Source organism: Wyeomyia smithii, chromosome 3 (genome assembly GCF_029784165.1).
Source record: "Wyeomyia smithii strain HCP4-BCI-WySm-NY-G18 chromosome 3, ASM2978416v1, whole genome shotgun sequence".
In the NCBI taxonomy this organism is placed as follows: domain Eukaryota; kingdom Metazoa; phylum Arthropoda; class Insecta; order Diptera; family Culicidae; genus Wyeomyia; species Wyeomyia smithii.
Genome location: NC_073696.1, coordinates 213,654,549 through 213,673,453, shown reverse-complemented (window position 1 = coordinate 213,673,453; position 18,905 = coordinate 213,654,549). Strand labels below are relative to the sequence as shown.

The 18,905-nt window shown below is 44.1% G+C and overlaps 3 protein-coding genes across 3 annotated transcripts; 2 read left to right on the top strand and 1 right to left on the bottom strand.

Moving 5' to 3' along the window:
* Positions 1 to 3,567: 3,567 nt before the first annotated feature.
* LOC129729047 (collagen alpha-2(I) chain-like) lies at positions 3,568 to 6,804 on the bottom strand. Its single transcript, XM_055687525.1, has one exon. It carries the CDS (start codon positions 6,802 to 6,804, stop codon positions 3,568 to 3,570), a length of 3,237 nt encoding a protein of 1,078 aa, XP_055543500.1.
* A 38-nt stretch (positions 6,805 to 6,842) lies between these two features.
* Positions 6,843 to 10,139, top strand: LOC129729046 (uncharacterized). Its single transcript, XM_055687524.1, has one exon. The coding sequence runs from the start codon at positions 6,843 to 6,845 to the stop codon at positions 10,137 to 10,139; it is 3,297 nt and encodes a 1,098-aa protein (XP_055543499.1).
* A 195-nt stretch (positions 10,140 to 10,334) lies between these two features.
* LOC129729045 (uncharacterized) lies at positions 10,335 to 12,209 on the top strand. Its single transcript, XM_055687523.1, has one exon. It carries the CDS (start codon positions 10,335 to 10,337, stop codon positions 12,207 to 12,209), a length of 1,875 nt encoding a protein of 624 aa, XP_055543498.1.
* Positions 12,210 to 18,905: the final 6,696 nt, after the last annotated feature.

Sequence of the window (18,905 nt, the reverse complement as noted above, 5' to 3'; positions counted from 1 at the left end):
TCAAGTCTACGTAGGATCATTTTTTCAAGCAATTTGCGTATGCATGAGAGCATCGCAATCGGCCTGTACGAGCGGTGATCTGCGGCAGGTTTGTCTGGCTTTTTGATTGCGATAATCTTAACCTGTCTCCAAGCTTCCGGAATCATATTGTTCCTGATTAGCTTATTAAACAGTTTAAGAAATCGTAGCTTGGCCGAGTCCGGCAGGTTTTTCATCAAATTAAATTTGATCCTGTCCGGTCCTGGAGCCTTATTCTTGCAAGACGCGAGGGCAATTGAAAACTCCAACATGGTAAATTCTGGTTCTTTAATAGCCGTTGTATCGCTGAATTTTTGCTGTGATGGGACAGCGTCTGGGCATACCTTTTTCGCGAAATCATAGATCCAACGTTCAGAGTATTCATTAGCCTCATTACTGTCGGACCTATTGCGCATTTTTCGAGCCGTATTCCAGAGATAGCTCATAGAAGCATCTCTGGGTAACGTGCTTATGAAATTTTGCCAGTATGATCTTTTTTTCAGTTTGTGCAGTTTAGCCTGTTCCAGTTCCAGCTCCCTAAACTGATCAAAAAGTTTAATGGAATGATCTTTCCTGAATGCTAGGTATGCTCTTTTCAGAGTTTTTTTCATCTCGGTGCATTCTTTGTCCCACCATTGTTTGTTAGGGCGAATTTTCAACTTGTTCTCAGGGGCGGGCCTCGTCTGAGATTGCAACGCGCTATCTAAAACTAATGTCGCAAGGAAGTTGTATTCGTCTGATGGAGAAGGCTCGTCGGTTGTTTCGAGCTCCTGGGATATCATGTTCGAGAATTTTTCCCAATCAATATTCCGGGTGAGATCATACTCTACTTCGACTGTGGTAACAGACTGGAGCCTGCTCATAATCGAAATACTTATTGGCAAATGATCACTACCATGGGGATCTTGAATAATCTCCCATTTACAATCCAAAGCTATTGAGGAGGAACACATAGATAAATCTAAAGTGCTCTCTCGTACTGGAGGCCTTGCTATTCTTGTAGCTAACCCAGGTATGTTCAATAGGGTCATATCGAACTCGTCTAGTAAGCTTTCAATAAGAATAGCCCGGTTATCATCTCCAGGTGCTCCCCACGCTATACCGTGAGAATTGAAATCTCCCAGGATAAGGCGTGGAGTCGGCAGCAGTTCCGTTATTTGTGTTAGCTGCAACCGGTTTATAATAGCTCTAGGTGGAATGTAGACTGATGCGACCGTAAGGCTCTCACCAGCAACTGTTATATGGCAAGCAACAATTTCTATGCCATCAATTGCTGGGAGAGGAATTCGGAAGAATGGGTAGCATTTATTCCCGTTGTCATGATTTCACTCTCAAAAACGCAAGATTAATATGTTCAGCAAAGTGTTCAGTTCCTAGTTCACTTTTTCCAGCAACGGCTACAGTGACTTTTGGTTTTTGTGTTCGTTTTTTTGTGTATACTGGTAAATCCATTATGTAGAATATCAGATATCTGTGTAATATCTGTATTATACTAAATGTCTGTATAAAATCTGTAGGCTTATGCGTGTCTGTATCGCAACACAGAAAGTCTGTATAATACAGATTTGTCTGTATATCTGGCATCTCTGTCTGCGATAACGCACACATATATGAATTTTGACAGCAGTAAATCCCCCCTGTCAATGAGCACTTTGATGCACACTTTTTTGTTGTTGCCAGTTGTTGCACTTTCAAACTGTGCAGTCCATTTTGGTGGGAAGCTCGCAGTACATCGCTTCGAAGACATTGTGGACGTGTGTGATGATCATACCTGTGCGTTCGGATTGCGTTCGCAAAACCAGCAAGCGTCCACTTTTACTCAAAAGACTGCGTTCAATCCATGAAGATTTTTTATCAGTACTTCGCCTCATTTTCAATTCGACCTGCTATAAAATACGCCACCACAATTGGAGAGCCAATCTAGCATTTGCGCAGTGCGTATGTACTAGTCATCTGGGCAGACAAAAAAAAAGTTTCAATTTAAAAAAAATGTTTCAATTTTGAGATTTTTTAATTGGGTTGTTTAGCTATATTAGTTTTTTTATAACATCTTAAAGAGCTGCATTTTCTAAACGAAACGTGATTTTCAAAAATTTTCTATCGTTGTCCTTCAATTTTCAAACCACGAAAACTGCTCAAAATCTGCTCGAAATCGCTACATGGACAATTCGCCCATATACAAACTGTCATTGTAGCGATTTGGAGCAATTTTTATTCTTCATTTAAAAATCGAAGAACAATGATATGATTTTTTTTATATCACGTTTCGCTCAGAAAATTACACTCTTATAGATGATATATAAAAATCAGAAATCCGTGAATAGCTAAACAACCCCATTGTCAATTTTGATTTGGCTGGATTTCGCACAGATGTTATTACTGCGAAAAAAATTATTGTAAGAAAAATTTAAAATTTAATTTAAAATTTAAAATTTAAGTTGTATTATTTATCTTTAAAAGCTCATTTTTTAAATTATCTTTCATGAAAACTTTAAAAGGTTAGCTTAATCATGATGGCGAACATGAAAAATGAAACTTTCTGGAACAAAGAAAAAATAAAATTAAAACCAGAACAAGTTTTTTATTTGTATGATGTCTTAGGCGAATTTGCAGGCAGTAATTTTGTCATTTTTCTACACTGTTAGACATAAATATATTTAAAGACAAAACCACAAAATATTCTCTTATAAAGTAAATGTCTTAAAAACTCCTTTTTTGAAAATCTTCTATTTTCACTGAAAAATTTACACAATGTTAGCTAAAAATTGATAATTCTTTAAACTTGGAGACAAAAAATAAAAAAAACAGGTTTTTCGCAGAGTATATTTGTTTAGTAAAAAACAATATTATCTGCAAACTTCACTAAAGATACTATACCAATCAAACAAATAGATCATTGCACGATGACGTCACAAAACAAGAAGAAGAAAGAGATTTGACAGTTGTCGCGGGTTTGTTTATATAGTAAAATTTTCGTCTCGAATAAAAATGCGGAAGTATCTTGTTCAAAATTGCGTTTCCAAGAATAAACCAAAAGATCACAGTATTGAATTCGAATAGGCGGAGATTTTTTAAAGTTCTGCGTTTTTTTTCGTACTCGTATCATTCATTTTCACTCCTATCCCAAAAAAGTGGCTGGAACACCTTGTAAACAAACCCGTGGGAAATGTCAGAAAAGTGAGGTTATTTTTCGTGTGCAATGATCTATTGGAGCAAATTATTTGGCTCTAAAAATATTCTACGTGATTCACAGTATTTATACTGATTGCAACACACATTCCGTACGAAAAGTAACACGCATGAGTTTGTTTACTTTGCACACTTGGAGCCTCGATTTGACGGTTCACTTGGAGTTTTCGACCTCACTCTCTGCGTAACTGTTCATAACACCGTCTGTATTCTATACCATTAATAAAATTTCAGTTGATCAATGATTGTTGGCGACAAGCAAGCCATGCACGGATAAGTAGTGAAAAATTTTCATTCCTTAACAACCATTGTAACAAACCAGTCGATAAAATAAATAGCTCTTCAAGATTTGTTCGAACATTAATCGACGAGTGAAAAATAGTTTCTTGTTCCGATTTCGTCCCCTTGTCCGGATCCTATCTGGTCGTGAAGTCGCCCCGTCAAGATAGTCCGTCGCAACACACTGGTTGCTGACAGCGGTCCGTTCTCTCCGGCAGGTACGTCTCGCCCCGTCAAGATAGTCCGTCGCAACACACTGGTTGCTGAAAGTGGTCCGTTCTCTCCGGCAGGTACGTCTCGCCCCGTCAAGATAGTCCGTCGCAACACACTGGTTGCTGACAGTGGTCCGTTCTCTCCGGCAGGTACGTCTCGCCCCATCAAGATAGTCCGTCGCAACACACTGGTTGCTGACAGTGGTCCGTTCTCTCCGGCAGGTACGTCTCGCCCCGTCAAGATAGTCCGTCGCAACACACTGGTTGCTGACAGTGGTCCGTTCTCTCCGGCAGGTACGTCTCGCCCCGTCAAGATAGTCCGTCGCAACACACTGGTTGCTAACAGTGGTCCGTTCTCTCCGGGAGGTACGTCTCGCCCCGTCAAGATAGTCCGTCGCAACACACTGGTTGCTGACAGTGGTCCGTTCTCTCCGGCAGGTACGTCTCGCCCCGTCAAGATAGTCCGTCGCAACACACTGGTTGCTGACAGTGGTCCGTTCTCTCCGGCACGTACGTCTCGCCCCGTCAAGATAGTCCGTCGCAACACACTGGTTGCTGACAGTGGTTCGTTCTCTCCGGCAGGTACGTCTCGCCCCGTCAAGATAGTCCGTCGCAACACACTGGTTGCTGACAGTGGTCCGTTCTCTCCGGCAGGTACGTCTCGCCCCGTCAAGATAGTCCGTCGCAACACACTGGTTGCTGACAGTGGTCCGTTCTCTCCAGCAGGTACGTCTCGCCCCGTCAAGATAGTCCGTCGCAACACACTGGTTGCTAACAGTGGTCCGTTCTCTCCGGGAGGTACGTCTCGCCCCGTCAAGATAGTCCGTCGCAACACACTGGTTGCTGACAGTGGTCCGTTCTCTCCGGCAGGTACGTCTCGCCCCGTCAAGATAGTCCGTCGCAACACACTGGTTGCTGACAGTGGTCCGTTCTCTCCGGCAGGTACGTCTCGCCCCGTCAAGATAGTCCGTCGCAACACACTGGTTGCTGACAGTGGTTCGTTCTCTCCGGCAGGTACGTCTCGCCCCGTCAAGATAGTCCGTCGCAACACACTGGTTGCTGACAGTGGTTCGTTCTCTCCGGCAGGTACGTCTCGCCCCGTCAAGATAGTCCGTCGCAACACACTGGTTGCTGACAGTGGTCCGTTCTCTCCGGCAGGTACGTCTCGCCCCATCAAGATAGTCCGTCGCAACACACTGGTTGCTGACAGTGGTCCGTTCTCTCCGGCACGTACGTCTCGCCCCGTCAAGATAGTCCGTCGCAACACACTGGTTGCTGACAGTGGTCCGTTCACTCCGGCAGGTACGTCTCGCCCCGTCAAAATAGTCCGTCGCAACACACTGGGTGCTGACAGTGGTCCGTTCTCTCCGGCAGGTACGTCTCGCCCCGTCAAGATAGTCCGTCGCAACACACTGGTTGCTGACAGTGGTCCGTTCTCTCCGGCAGGTACGTCTCGCCCCGTCAAGATAGTCCGTCGCAACACACTGGTTGCTGACAGTGGTCCGTTCTCTCCGGCAGGTACGTCTCGCCCCGTCAAGATAGTCCGTCGCAACACACTGGTTGCTGACAGTGGTCCGTTCTCTCCGGCACGTACGTCTCGCCCCGTCAAGATAGTCCGTCGCAACACACTGGTTGCTGACAGTGGTTCGTTCTCTCCGGCAGGTACGTCTCGCCCCGTCAAGATAGTCCGTCGCAACACACTGGTTGCTGACAGTGGTCCGTTCTCTCCGGCAGGTACGTCTCGCCCCGTCAAAATAGTCCGTCGCAACACACTGGGTGCTGACAGTGGTCCGTTCTCTCCGGCAGGTACGTCTCGCCCCGTCAAGATAGTCCGTCGCAACACACTGGTTGCTGACAGTGGTCCGTTCTCTCCGGCAGGTACGTCTCGCCCCGTCAAAATAGTCCGTCGCAACACACTGGGTGCTGACAGTGGTCCGTTCTCTCCGGCAGGTACGTCTCGCCCCGTCAAGATAGTCCGTCGCAACACACTGGTTGCTGACAGTGGTCCGTTCTCTCCGGCAGGTACGTCTCGCCCCGTCAAGATAGTCCGTCGCAACACACTGGTTGCTGACAGTGGTCCGTTCTCTCCGGCAGGTACGTCTCGCCCCGTCAAGATAGTCCGTCGCAACACACTGGTTGCTGACAGCGGTCCGTCCTCTCCGGCAGGTACGTCTCGCCCCGTCAAGATAGTCCGTCGCAACACACTGGTTGCTGACAGTGGTCCGTTCTCTCCGGCAGGTACGTCTCGCCCCGTCAAGATAGTCCATCGCAACACACTGGTTGCTGACAGTGGTCCGTTCTCTCCGGCAGGTACGTCTCGCCCCGTCAAGATAGTCCGTCGCAACACACTGGTTGCTGACAGTGGTCCGTTCTCTCCGGCAGGTACGTCTCGCCCCGTCAAAATAGTCCGTCGCAACACACTGGGTGCTGACAGTGGTCCGTTCTCTCCGGCAGGTACGTCTCGCCCCGTCAAGATAGTCCGTCGCAACACACTGGTTGCTGACAGTGGTCCGTTCTCTCCGGCAGGTACGTCTCGCCCCGTCAAGATAGTCCGTCGCAACACACTGGTTGCTGACAGTGGTCCGTTCTCTCCGGCAGGTACGTCTCGCCCCGTCAAGATAGTCCGTCGCAACACACTGGTTGCTGACAGTGGTCCGTTCTCTCCGGCAGGTACGTCTCGCCCCGTCAAGATAGTCCGTCGCAACACACTGGTTGCTGACAGTGGTCCGTTCTCTCCGGCAGGTACGTCTCGCCCCGTCAAGATAGTCCGTCGCAACACACTGGTTGCTGACAGTGGTCCGTTCTCTCCGGCAGGTACGTCTCGCCCCATCAAGATAGTCCATCGCAACACACTGGTTGCTGACAGTGGTCCGTTCTCTCCGGCAGGTACGTCTCGCCCCGTCAAGATAGTCCGTCGCAACACACTGGTTGCTGACAGTGGTCCGTTCTCTCCGGCAGGTACGTCTCGCCCCGTCAAGATAGTCCGTCGCAACACACTGGTTGCTGACAGTGGTCCTTCGAAACCAACTTCCAGTTTATATGGAAAACCGCCTACCCCGGCCCAAAAGGCGTAACGCAGGAATAGTCCCCAAAACCCTTCTGTCATATTATTACGAAATACCAACGCTTACGCAAAACAGCAATATGCTACGAGCTCCCGCAAGGCAAATTGAGTCATCTGAGCAGCCTGTCGTTGTCCCTGAAGATATTATTGACGAACAAAATGCTACTAGTGGTGTCAACAACGAAGTAGACGATGTGTCCATAACGGTGCGAAATAAGGTTTTCGTACGTGGTGGTAGCAGGATATCGCATAGAAGCAGAAGATCTTCGGCTATTAATGCAAGCCAAATCCGTGCGTTAGAACTCGTCGAGGAATTCGAAGAAGACGAACTGCATGTCTCTTCAGAGCAGGACCGTATAGTAGCAGAGCAGCGTTTGGAAGAGTTGAAAATTCAAAAGGAGTTAGAGCTTAAAAGCCAGCAGAAAAAAGCTGAATTCCTCAGAAAAAAGCGCGAACGAACAATCCAAATCAACGAGTTACGATCCCGTTCCGATTCTTCATGTTGTAGTTCATTTCGGCGTGTTCAAGACTGCCAAAACTGGGTAAACGCAAGTGAGTTACCATTGGAAGAGCCCGAATATTGTTCTGTTCGTCCCGACCGTTCTGTTCGTTCTGACCGTCAAGACCGTCCGGATTATGCTGCTTTTCCCGTTCGTCCTGAACATCCTGACCGCTCAGGAAATCTCCAATATAATGTAGCAGCCACTGGTACAAACGAGGTTCTATGTCAAGCGTTCAAGGCCCTCCAAAATCGGCGTGTGAGAGATCTACCACAGTTCTCGGGAAACATCATGGATTGGCCAATCTTCGAGAACGAGTTTAGAACATCCACTGCGGAGTGCAAGCTGACAGATCGGAAAAACCTCAGGCGATTGAATAACGCTTTGCAGGGTAAGGCTCGTAAAACCGTTGAGTCTTTGTTATCTGACCCTGAAAACGTTGGCCTGGTAATGAAGATGCTCAAATCGAATTTTGGACGCACCGACTGGGTGGTAGCCAACCGTATGGAGCAACTCAGAAACTTGGATCCTGTTAAGGACGGCAACATTGAATCGTTCCGTTCTTTCTTTAACACTGTCATTGGTACAGCAGCAGCGCTAAAAAATGTAAAAGCTGATGTGTACCTGATGAACCCCGAGCTTACCTCTCACTTAGCTGAAAAGCTTCCACCTTTTAGCAAGCAAATGTGGGTGAGGCATAAAGCATCACTTATGAAGGGGGACAAGCTCGTCGATTTTCATACATTTTCGCGTTGGTTGGAGGATGAAATGAAAAACCAGTTAGCAAGTATAAATCCTCACTTTTTTGGCAAAAAGGACCGCAAGGATCAGCAGTTTGTGCCGTTTACAAAACCGAAACCTCCTGTCCTAAATGTCAACACTCGTGAACCTGAGCAGAAGGGAAAATGTCCCCTATGTAAGTTGAGCGGTCATGTGAGTCTGGTAAAGTGCGAACAGTTCGCCAAGCTTTCCGTAGAGCAACGTCGCTCTGTTGCAAGATCCTGTAGAGTTTGTTACTTGTGCCTAAAGCAGGATCATTCTCGGCGTGATTGCCGATCCGATAGGACATGTTCGCTGTGTGACCAGAACCATCATGAGTTGGTGCACTCGGATATTGAAAGCAAGAAACCAGCACGGAAGATCGAGAAGTCCTCCGAAGATCTTTGCCATGTGAACGGTAGAGATTCCAATACTCTTCTTCGTATCGGAAGAGTAAAGATTCGATGCAACGGTTCCCTCCGAATTGTTTTCGCGCTGTTCGACGAAGGATCTTCCCTGTCAATGGTCGACGCGGAACTGGCTGATCAAATGAAACTGCGTGGTCCGATATCTCCAGTTACCTACCGCTGGACAAATGGAATTTCGCACAAGGATGATACGTCAATGTTGTTGTCTCTTCATGTTTCCGGACCGGCCGAGAAGGCAAAATGGTATGAAATGAGCAACGTACGGACCATAAATAACATTAACTTACCACGAGTAAGTATCGATATCGAGAAAATTGAGCGATTGTATTCACTTCTGGAGGAAGATAAACTGGCGGCCATACAGAACGCTGTACCGAAAATGCTGATTGGTTCCAACAACGCTGGCCTAATCGTCCCTTTGAAAACCGTACAGTATTCAACAAGAGGTCTACAACTGACGCGTTGTCATCTTAGTTGGACTATCCATGGGGAAGTAGAACCTGCAACAGACGACATCGTTGACCAATTCCATGTGTTTATTTGTAATGACCAGGATTTGAAGCTGACGGAGCTGGTCAGAGAAATGTATAAAGTAGAAGATTTCGGCATCAAGCAACAAGACCCGAAGATGTCTGAAGAAGACGAGAGAGCACTGGATATCATGAACAGAACATTAAAACGTAATGGAGACCGATTTGAGGTCGGTAAACTTTACAAATACAACAACTTTACGTTCCCGGATAGCAAGCCTCAGGCACTTCGTCGTCTAGCGATCATTGAGAAGAAGATGGATGCTGATCAGAAATTTGCTGAACAATATTGTCAGAAAATTGAAGATTACATCGAAAAGGGATATGCGAGGAAACTGCGAACTGAAGAACTACCGGAAACACCCAATACTTGGTATCTGTCGCATTTCAGCGTTGTTAATGCAAACAAATTTCGATTAGTGATGGATGCCAAAGCCAAATCGCATGGTTTTTCACTGAATGATTTGCTGCTTAAAGGGTCGGATTTCGTTCCATCTTTGATTGGAGTACTAATTAGAGGAAGACAGAAAAAGATCGCTTTCATGGCCGACATAAAAGAGATGTTCCATCAGATCCTGATTAGACAGATGGATCAGAATTCCCAGCGTTTCTTCTGGCGTGGCATGGATCGTACTTCTGCTCCTCAAGTATATGTCATGATGGCGATGATTTTTGGAGCTGTATCATCTCCTTCCATTGCTCAATTCATTAAGAATTTCAACGCTAGGGAACTCGAGGACCGATTTCCTGGTGTGGAACGTGCAATAGTTAGGCAACACTACGTTGATGACTATTTTGATTCAACAGACAGTGAAATCGAAGCAATCATTCTAGCCAAAAATGTTATCGAGGCGCACAAGCAAGGCGGATTCAAGCTAGTCAAATTCGTCTCCAACTCAAGCGCAGTGCTGAAGTCTCTGGATCCTGCAATGAGAGCTGAACCGAAGGCAGATGTTCATGTCCTGGGCCTGCAGTGGCATCTATCTACTGACGAGTTTGTGTTCCCTCTGAATTTTCCGAAGCTTGATACAGTTTTGCGATCTGGAGCTGGTATCCCCACCAAACGGCAATTGCTAAAATTTATGATGGGGATTTTTGATCCGTTGAGTAAACTTAGTCCCATCACTATTCATTTGAAGATATTGTTTCAAGATTTATGACGTTTGCAAGTTGCTTGGGATGACACATTACCTGATGGGTTGATCTCAAAATGGAATGATTGGCTTGAGCAAACGGCGAAATTGAAGGAAATACGTGTGCCGAGATACTACTTTCCTGATATTCCGTATGTCAAGACGGTTGAACTTCATGCATTTTCGGATGCAAGCGATAAAGCTTTCGCTAGTGTGGTATACATGGTACATCGATACTTGAACAACACCCATGTTTCATTAGTTCTGGCCAAATCAAGAGTGGCACCCCTCAAATCGCAGACTGTCCCTAGACTTGAATTGCAAGGATGTGTGCTTTCTAGTCAGCTGGTAAAGGTGGTACAGGAGGAACTAGAGGTGGAAGTAACGTCAACACACTTTTGGACGGATTCGAAAATTTGTCTTGCTTGGTTATGCACCAGAGAAAAGCTGAACGCCTACGTTGGATCTCGAATTGGCAAAATTAAGGAAAATGGACACAATACGGCAATGTGGAATTGGATTCCATCAAATTTGAACGTTGCAGATTTAGCTACAAAGTCTTCAAAGTTTGCAAGTATTAAAGAATGGCTGACTGGACCAGATTTTTTGAAACATGACCGAAGCGAGTGGCCGAATCAGGACTGCGTTGCGTTGTCAATGAGCGAAGGTGTGAATTATCATGATGAATTTCAAGATGAAGAAGAAACAGTATACTTTCTAACCGTTGAGAAAATTGTGGATTTACCTGATATTACTAGATTTTCGGACTACAATCGTTTAATAAGATCGACAGCTTATTATTTTAAGATGAGAAAGATTCTTGGCCTTCCTAAAAAGTATAAACCAAAGAAGTTTTCAATTAACGTTCAGGACATGGAGGAAGCGAAAAATCTGTGGTATAGAAAAGTACAAATGGATATATTTCACGACGAGGTCCACAGTTTGAGGACAACCGGCTATGTGAAAAGGTCAAGTCGATTGTTCACGTACTCCCCCATATTGGTCAACGGAGTCATAAGAATGAAAGGCCGCATTCAAGATCTGGACAAGTTCAATGTCAACAATCCTGTGATTCTACCGGACAATCATAATTTCACCAACTTGTTAATACGTACGTTCCACAATGCAAATGCTCATCAAGGACTGGAAACAATAATCAATAACCTGAAACATCGGTATCGTATTTTGAAGGTCCGTTCTCAAGTTAAAAAATTTGGACAAACATGCGTGAGATGCAGAGAGTTAGGTGCTAAACCAAGCGTGGCTCAGATGAGTAACTTGCCACCGAAGCGGACAACTCCGTTCGTTTTTCCTTTTACTCATACAGGGATCGATTATTTTGGACCTTTAACCGTAAAAGTTGGACGACGACCTAAAAAACGTTGGGTTGTGCTTTTCACGTGCATGACGAGTCGGGCAGTACACCTGGAAGTGGTTCCATCACTGGATACGAGCAGCTGCATGATGGCAATTAGATGTTTTATGGCGATTCGTGGAGTTCCAAAGAAGATCCTATCTGACAACGGGACCAATTTCACCGGAGCAAACCAAGAATTGAAAAAGTTGGTGAAAGAGCTTGACGAGAATCAAATAGAAGAAACATTGAGCGCGAGAGGAGTAGAATGGTCATTTATACCACCTGGAGCGCCTCATTTTGGCGGTTGCTGGGAGCGGTTAGTTCGGTCTGTCAAATCGGGTTTACAAGGTATGCTGAAAGACAGAAACCCTTCTGATTTAGTTCTACGAACAACACTATGCGAGGTAATGAATGTTATCAATAATCGACCGTTAACGCATGTATCAGATGATCCTCACGATGCTGAGCCTTTGACGCCAAATATGCTGCTACTAGGAAGAAACAACCACATGCAATATGATCACAATTTCGATGAGAATAGCGTGATGACGAGAGCTGCTTACAAACACGCACAAGTTTACGCGGATCGTTTCTGGCGAAAATGGGTGTCAACTTATCGTCCGGAATTAATAAAACGACAGAAATGGCCAGACAATCGTAGTTACTACGAGTATTCGGTAGCCGATCTGGTGATGATTATTGACGAGAACCTACATCGAGGCTGTTGGCAAATATCTTAAAATGACAATATAGTTCACTCTCGAATTTCCCATATATTCCCGTGAAGACAGACAGGGAACACCCCCTCTTGTGGTGAAAAAGGTAACTAAACTCATTGCACAGTGGTACAGTAAGGCAATTTAGGCGGACATAGGCTTTTCGTTGCGATTTTGGTTTGCGGTTTAAAGCCATAGTTTTTGTAAAAAGTTGTTTCTTATACATAGTCCTCGATTCATGTGCGAATGAAAATTAGGGTGGTCCTAAAATCAACGAAATAAAACATTCTTTGGCAAACTTGTAGACCAACTAATTCTAAGTAACTTTGTAAAAAAACTTTTTTGTAGACATGAAATTTGGTTTCCAAAAACAGTCTTTTCGCTCTATTTTTTCAATTCAAATTTAAAAACAAAGTTTTCTTCGGTAACTTTAATCAAAAATACGCCAATTTTGACGAAAAAACATTGTCGATATATTATACAGATGAAGAGTTTTCACTATTTCTATTTTAAAAATAGGCCCTTTTGATATATTGATGTCTCCGTTTAGGGCAAACATAAATAATATTTTTTGGTATCATTTGATAGAACAAATATTGTATAAATATTGTGAAGAAATACCGAAAGTTGCTTAAAATTAGTTGATCTACAACTGTGCCGATGAATGTATACATTTATTTATGCTAATAAAAAGTTAGTTTTTTCGTTTAGTCGATTTCAGGACCACCCTAATTTTCATTTGCACATAAAAAATAGACTAAATATAAGAAACAAGTTCTTAGAAAAAAATTTTACTCTAAAACCACAAAATCGCATCGAAAAACTCGTGTCCGCCTACATTGCCTTACTGTACCACTGTGCGTTGTTGTTGAATTTCTGTGAGCTCGTGACATTCTCACACACGAAACTGAATTTACTCAATTTTAGATTTAGTTGACTCAATTTCATACTTTCACAGAAAAAAATATGTTGCAGATTTCGTGCGTATATTGTTTGTATGTAAAACTAACGCCATTCCGGGAGTTAAATATTGATAATATAATAGATGTAACTTATCGAGGCACGAAGAAGAAATATTCAAATAATCAGGCCACGACGTGTAAATGGTAAACTAATCCCAAGTTGCTATATACGTGGTTCCCCGTGTAATTCACTAGCTCAGATCCATCACGGGAAGCAACTACGAAATGTGCGGCCGTCAAGCTCAAGCTCAATAATCAGGCCACGAAGTGTACAAATAAATGAATATTTCAATTACCTCGTGAAAAAGATAAAAAGAGAAACCGCACAATGGTTGTCAATAGTCGTATATGGTTGTTGTGCAACTTTTAGCTTAGCTAACACTTGAATGTTCTATCAATTTAACAATTTAAGTATGGATACATATCATGTTGTAATTGGTTTAAAAGCTTTATTATATTATATATAAAAGATATTCAACAAAACAAACATAATTAGTGATAACAACTGTTATGCAAAAACTATTATTTAATGTTTAGTTTTCTTCGTTTTGAAAGTATTTTTTGTTTTTTTATCCCTCCGAATTTTTTGCTCTCGAGTTCTAATCTTCGTATTCATCACTTGCAGCTTTGCTTTAACCAGCATATTTATGTATTTACTAGCTGACCCGGCAAACTTCGTCCCGCCTATTTTTGTGTTTAATTCAATAATTTTCAACATTCCAAATTCATTGATTTCTTGCGATTTGTTTATATCGTTTGAAATTATTGGTTTTATCGGAATGACAACATCCTTGACTTTTGCCTTTAGTACATCACCTCTATTCCGAAAACACTCATATTGGGTGGTATTCAGTTATTTTCGTTGTTTTCCAGAAACTGAAAGTGGTCATCTTCGAATTCAATATGGTGTCCAGGGTCAATGCTTGGCTTCTTTACATTATTTCGATTACGGAAATATTCATATGCAGTAGTATTCGGCTGTTTCCCAGAAGTTGCCATATTACAATTCAAAATGGTGTCTGAGGTCAATTTTTAGCTCCATGCATCATTCTGGTTAAAGAAACACTCATATTGGGTGGTATTCGGTCCCTTTAGGCTATTTTTTTGGAGACAATTTCTGGCCCCTGAGCGTCATTCTGGTTAGAGAAACACCAATAATAGGTGTTATTTAGTCATTTTCGGCTGTTCTACAGAAACCGGAAGTCACCATCTTAGAATTCAAAATGTTGTCTGTGGTCGATTCTAGCTCCTGTGTATCATTCTGATATCGAAACATCTTATATTGGATGGAAATCGGCCGGTTGAAGAAATACCCATATTGGGTGTTATTTGGTTATTTTCGGCAGTTTCCCATTCACCGGAAGTCGTCATTTTACAATTCATAATGTTATCTGAGGTCGATTTGTAGCTTCAGTGCATCATAACAATCCCGGAAATACCCATAATGAGTGTTATTTGGTCTGTTGCCACTGTTGTTTAGGAACCGGAAGTCGCCATATTGGATTTCAAAATGGCATTTGGAGACAAATTCTGGCCTCTGAGCATCATTCTGGTTAAAGAAACACCCATATTTGGTTGTATTTGGGTCATTTTCGGCAGTTTTCCAGTCACCAAAAGTCGCCATTTTACTACTCAAAATGTTGTCTGAGGTCGATTTGTGGTTTCAGTGCATCATCACGATTTCGGAAATACCCATATTGGATGGTATTTGGTCATATCTCGCTGTTTCTCTGAAACCGGAAGTCGCCATCTTGGATTTCAAAATGGTATTCAGAGACAATTTCTGGCCTCTGAGCGTCATTCTAGTTAAAGAAACATCCATATTGGTGGTATTTGGTCATTTTCCTCTTTTTTCCAATCACTGGAAGTCGCCATCTTACAATTCAAAATTTTGTCTGATTTTTCAAAAACCGGAAGTCGCCATCTTGGATTTCAAACTGGCATTTCGAGACAATTTCTGGCCTCTGAGCGTCATTCTGGTTAAAAAACACCCATATTAGGTGGTATTTGGTCATTTTCGGCAGTTTCCCAGTCACCGGAAGTCGCCATTTTACAACTCAAAATATTGTCGGAGGTCGACAAACGTACAAACCGTGGAACACCACCCATGGATTGCCTTATGCATAGGTGAACATTATTATTATAAAATATTCGGCCGAGTTCACTTCACAATAAAATGTGAATTTTTTTCAGTGTACCCATTAGGGTAATATTATTGTCAAAAGTTACTCTATTTCGCATGTCGTGTAGAACAAAATCAGAAGTGGCGCACCTAGCGGTCGAAAAGGTGACTAACGCTTCTGTCATTTTCAATTTGTCTTCATAATTTCACGTAAGTGAACTATATTGGTATTTAATATATTTGCTGTTGGCCTAAGGGTGTAATTGAACAGGTGTATAAGGGACCCGATGGAAGAATCCGAACAGTAAAGATACGGACTTCAAAATCAACCTATCTTAGACCAACGACGAAGATAATCCTATTTTGGGCAAGTTCCGCTGGTGGCCCGGAGGATGTTGGCGACAAGCAAGCCATGCACGGATAAGCAGTGAAAAATTTTCATTCCTTAACAACCATTGTAACAAACCAGTCGATAAAATAAATAGCTCTTCAAGATTTGTTCGAACTTTAATCGACGAGTGAAAAATAGTTTCTTGTTCCGATTTCGTCCCCTTGTCCGGATCCTATCTGGTCGTGAAGTCGCCCCGTCAAGATAGTCCGTCGCAACACACTGGTTGCTGACAGTGGTCCGTTCTCTCCGGCAGGTACGTCTCGCCCCGTCAAGATAGTCCGTCGCAACACACTGGTTGCTGACAAAGATTGTCGATTAAAATGGACAACCCTTTTTTTGTTCAAGCTCTATTTAGAGTTCCAAGTGAAAATCTCATACAAAATGTTCATTTTTTCACGCTCGTGAAAAATACAACCTGCAAAAATTTCACTTCGCTTGGAACTGTGGACAAATTCGATCCAGCGAAATCGAAGGTTGTGGATCTCCTCTTTCTCACTTGGGTTTGTCTTTTTCACGCATGCAAACGCTGGTGGAAAAAGCAGTAGCGAGCGACAATTTGCGTGCGTTCCTATTCTGTCAGTTGCAACCAATTTTCACTTCGCTCGGAGTGTAAACTCGTGAATTTCGCTTCACTTAAACTGTAAACTGTAGGCTGGTGAAATACCTGCGTGTTCCACAAACGGGTTTCACGACAGATTTCGCAAGCGAAAATATACGCTTTTTCACTTCGCTTGGAACTGTAAACTATGCTTCAAAAGTAAAATTGAAGTCATTTTTTGCTAGAATCGGTAAATTTGTGATTATGAAAAAGTGCATACGTTATCGGGATTAGTTTATGAAATGAAACGACAAAATAAAAGTAATCGCTGATCGGAAGATATTCTAGAATTTGTAATTTGAGTGAGGTTGGCAAATGGTTTGAAACGCGTAACTTGAGACCCTAATGTGGTCATTCACCTCTGTCCAGCAACTCCTTTCCCAACCTCTCCGAGGTGCCGACCGGGATACGAGTAACTTTAGCTGAAATCGGGTAACCAACCCCCGGTGGAAACTATGGTCGTATGCTGACTGGAAAGGGGGTCGTACGCGGCTGTGCTTCTGATCCGGAGCGGGCGGCTGAATTATGGAATGCTGTATCTCGCCAGCTACACCTAAGATGGCAGCCCAATCAGCAGGATGTAGGTATCGCGACCCTGGTAAGGTAGCATAACGAATTCTTTCTTTCATCCACGAACAACGAAATTAGAAATATGGAACGGATCAATCGGCAAAGACCTAGGCTACGAACACGGAAAAAGGTTACGGTAAACGATTGGAAATTAGAAACATGGAACATCCGATCTCTCAATGAACCGGCGCGAGCTGGCTTACTTGCTCGAGAACTACAACGGCAGAGAGTCGAAATCGCAGCGATTCAGGAGGTTCGGTGGCCAAATTCCGTAGAAAGGTAATTCCGTGCAGTAAACCCTATTGCACGCACTTCTTTCATGCACCACATCTACTACAGAGGCGGCAAAGCAGCGGAACGGGGCGTCAGTTTCGTAGTGCTGGGAAATTAGAAAACAAGAGTCATCCGGTGGAGGCCCGTAGATGCGTGTTGAGGATTAAGGGCAAATTTTTCAACTACAGTTTAATCAACACTTACGCACCGACAAATGACAAATCCGATGATGTCAAAGATGAGTTCTATGACCAGCTTGAGCAAATCTATGAAGAGTGCCCTAAACATGACGTAAAAGTCGGCATCGGAGACGCAAACGCACAGGCCAGATGAATGACCAGGCCATATGCAGCTCCTACTTCCCACGTTTGAACGATCACGTACTGGTTGACGGTCGGCACTTTTCGTATGTTACTGATGATTGGTCTTTTCTGGGACCAAACATTGACTCTGACCATTATCTCGCCGTTTGTAAGATCCGCGCACGGTTGTCGAACGTGCTGAAATCTCGCACAGAGAGGACGATACGTTTCAACATTCAGCGCTTAAAGGCTGATGGTGTGGCAGCAGAATGCGCCAAAGAGCTGTATCAACGGTTCGCAGAACAGCAGAAGGAAGGAATGAAAGACATAAATAAGCCGTGGAGCAGTATCCACAGATGAGAAGAACCGTGCCAGGAGCCGCATGCTCACTGCGGCTACGCGTCAGAGCAGAGAGAAGTACAGCGGGCAAGAAGCGGAAGAAGCGTGGGTACGAGGAGCAGGTTCTCGCCAGCGCAAAGGACACCTATGCTCAAAACGACGTACGGAGCTTTTATAGAACCGTCAACAGAGTCAGGAATTTCCCTGTGTCGGTCGGGGTCATGTATAATGACGGCCACCTGCTCACTGATAAACCGACGGTTGCAGCCAGGAGGAAGGAGCATTTTCAGGCGCGATTGAACGGTGAGGAGCCGGATGAGCAGAGCAGGAACAAAATGACGATTATGAGTGACGAACAAGCTGTGGAGCCACCAACACAGGAGTGAGCTGAAAACAAAACAAGGCCGTTGGGAAGGACGGTATCCCGGCCAAACTTTTAAAAGCGGGAAGCGAACTGCACTGTACTGTACTGAACTATGCGATCCACCAGATAATACTAAGGATCTGGGTGAATGAACAAAATGGCCTCATATGCCCTATCTATAAGAAGGGTTGCAACCATCGAGGCATTACGTTGCTCAACTCCTGACTGAGACCGTTAACGAAATCCTTTGTTGGCGAATACCAGGCTGGTTTTTGACAGGGGCGTTCAATCTGTTTGTGGATTTCAAGGCGGCATACGACTCAGTGAAAAGAAACGAGCTGTGGCAGATCGTGCTGGAACATGGTTTTCCGACGAAACTATTTAAGCTGAGTCGTATGACACTGGAGGGATCGAAATCATGCGTGCGGACAGCTGGCGGGACATCGGCCGCGTTCGTAACGTTGGATGGACTGAAGCAGGGGGATGCGTTCTCTAACTTACTATTCAACATCACCTTTGAAGGTGCATTACGAAGAGCAAACGTGCAAAGAAACGGTACGATCATCAGAATCTCTTATGCTTCTTGGTTTTACGGACGACATCGATATCATCGGTATCGACCGTAGGGCCGTGGAGAAGGCCTTCGTACCTTTTAAGAGGGAAGCAGCGAGATTGGGACTTGTCATTAGCTTTGCCAAAACGAAGTACATGATAGCTGGCGGGAAGCGTGGGAGTTCCCGTGGTGTTGGTACTGAGGTGAAGATAGATGGGGAACGATTTGAAGTGGTTAACGAATTCG

Bases quoted from the DNA above. Each gene is read 5' to 3' on its own strand.
- LOC129729047 (XM_055687525.1), bottom strand. From the start codon at position 6,804: ATGACAGAAGGGTTTTGGGGACTATTCCTGCGTTACGCCTTTTGGGCC.
- LOC129729046 (XM_055687524.1), top strand. From the start codon at position 6,843: ATGCTACGAGCTCCCGCAAGGCAAATTGAGTCATCTGAGCAGCCTGTC.
- LOC129729045 (XM_055687523.1), top strand. From the start codon at position 10,335: ATGGTACATCGATACTTGAACAACACCCATGTTTCATTAGTTCTGGCC.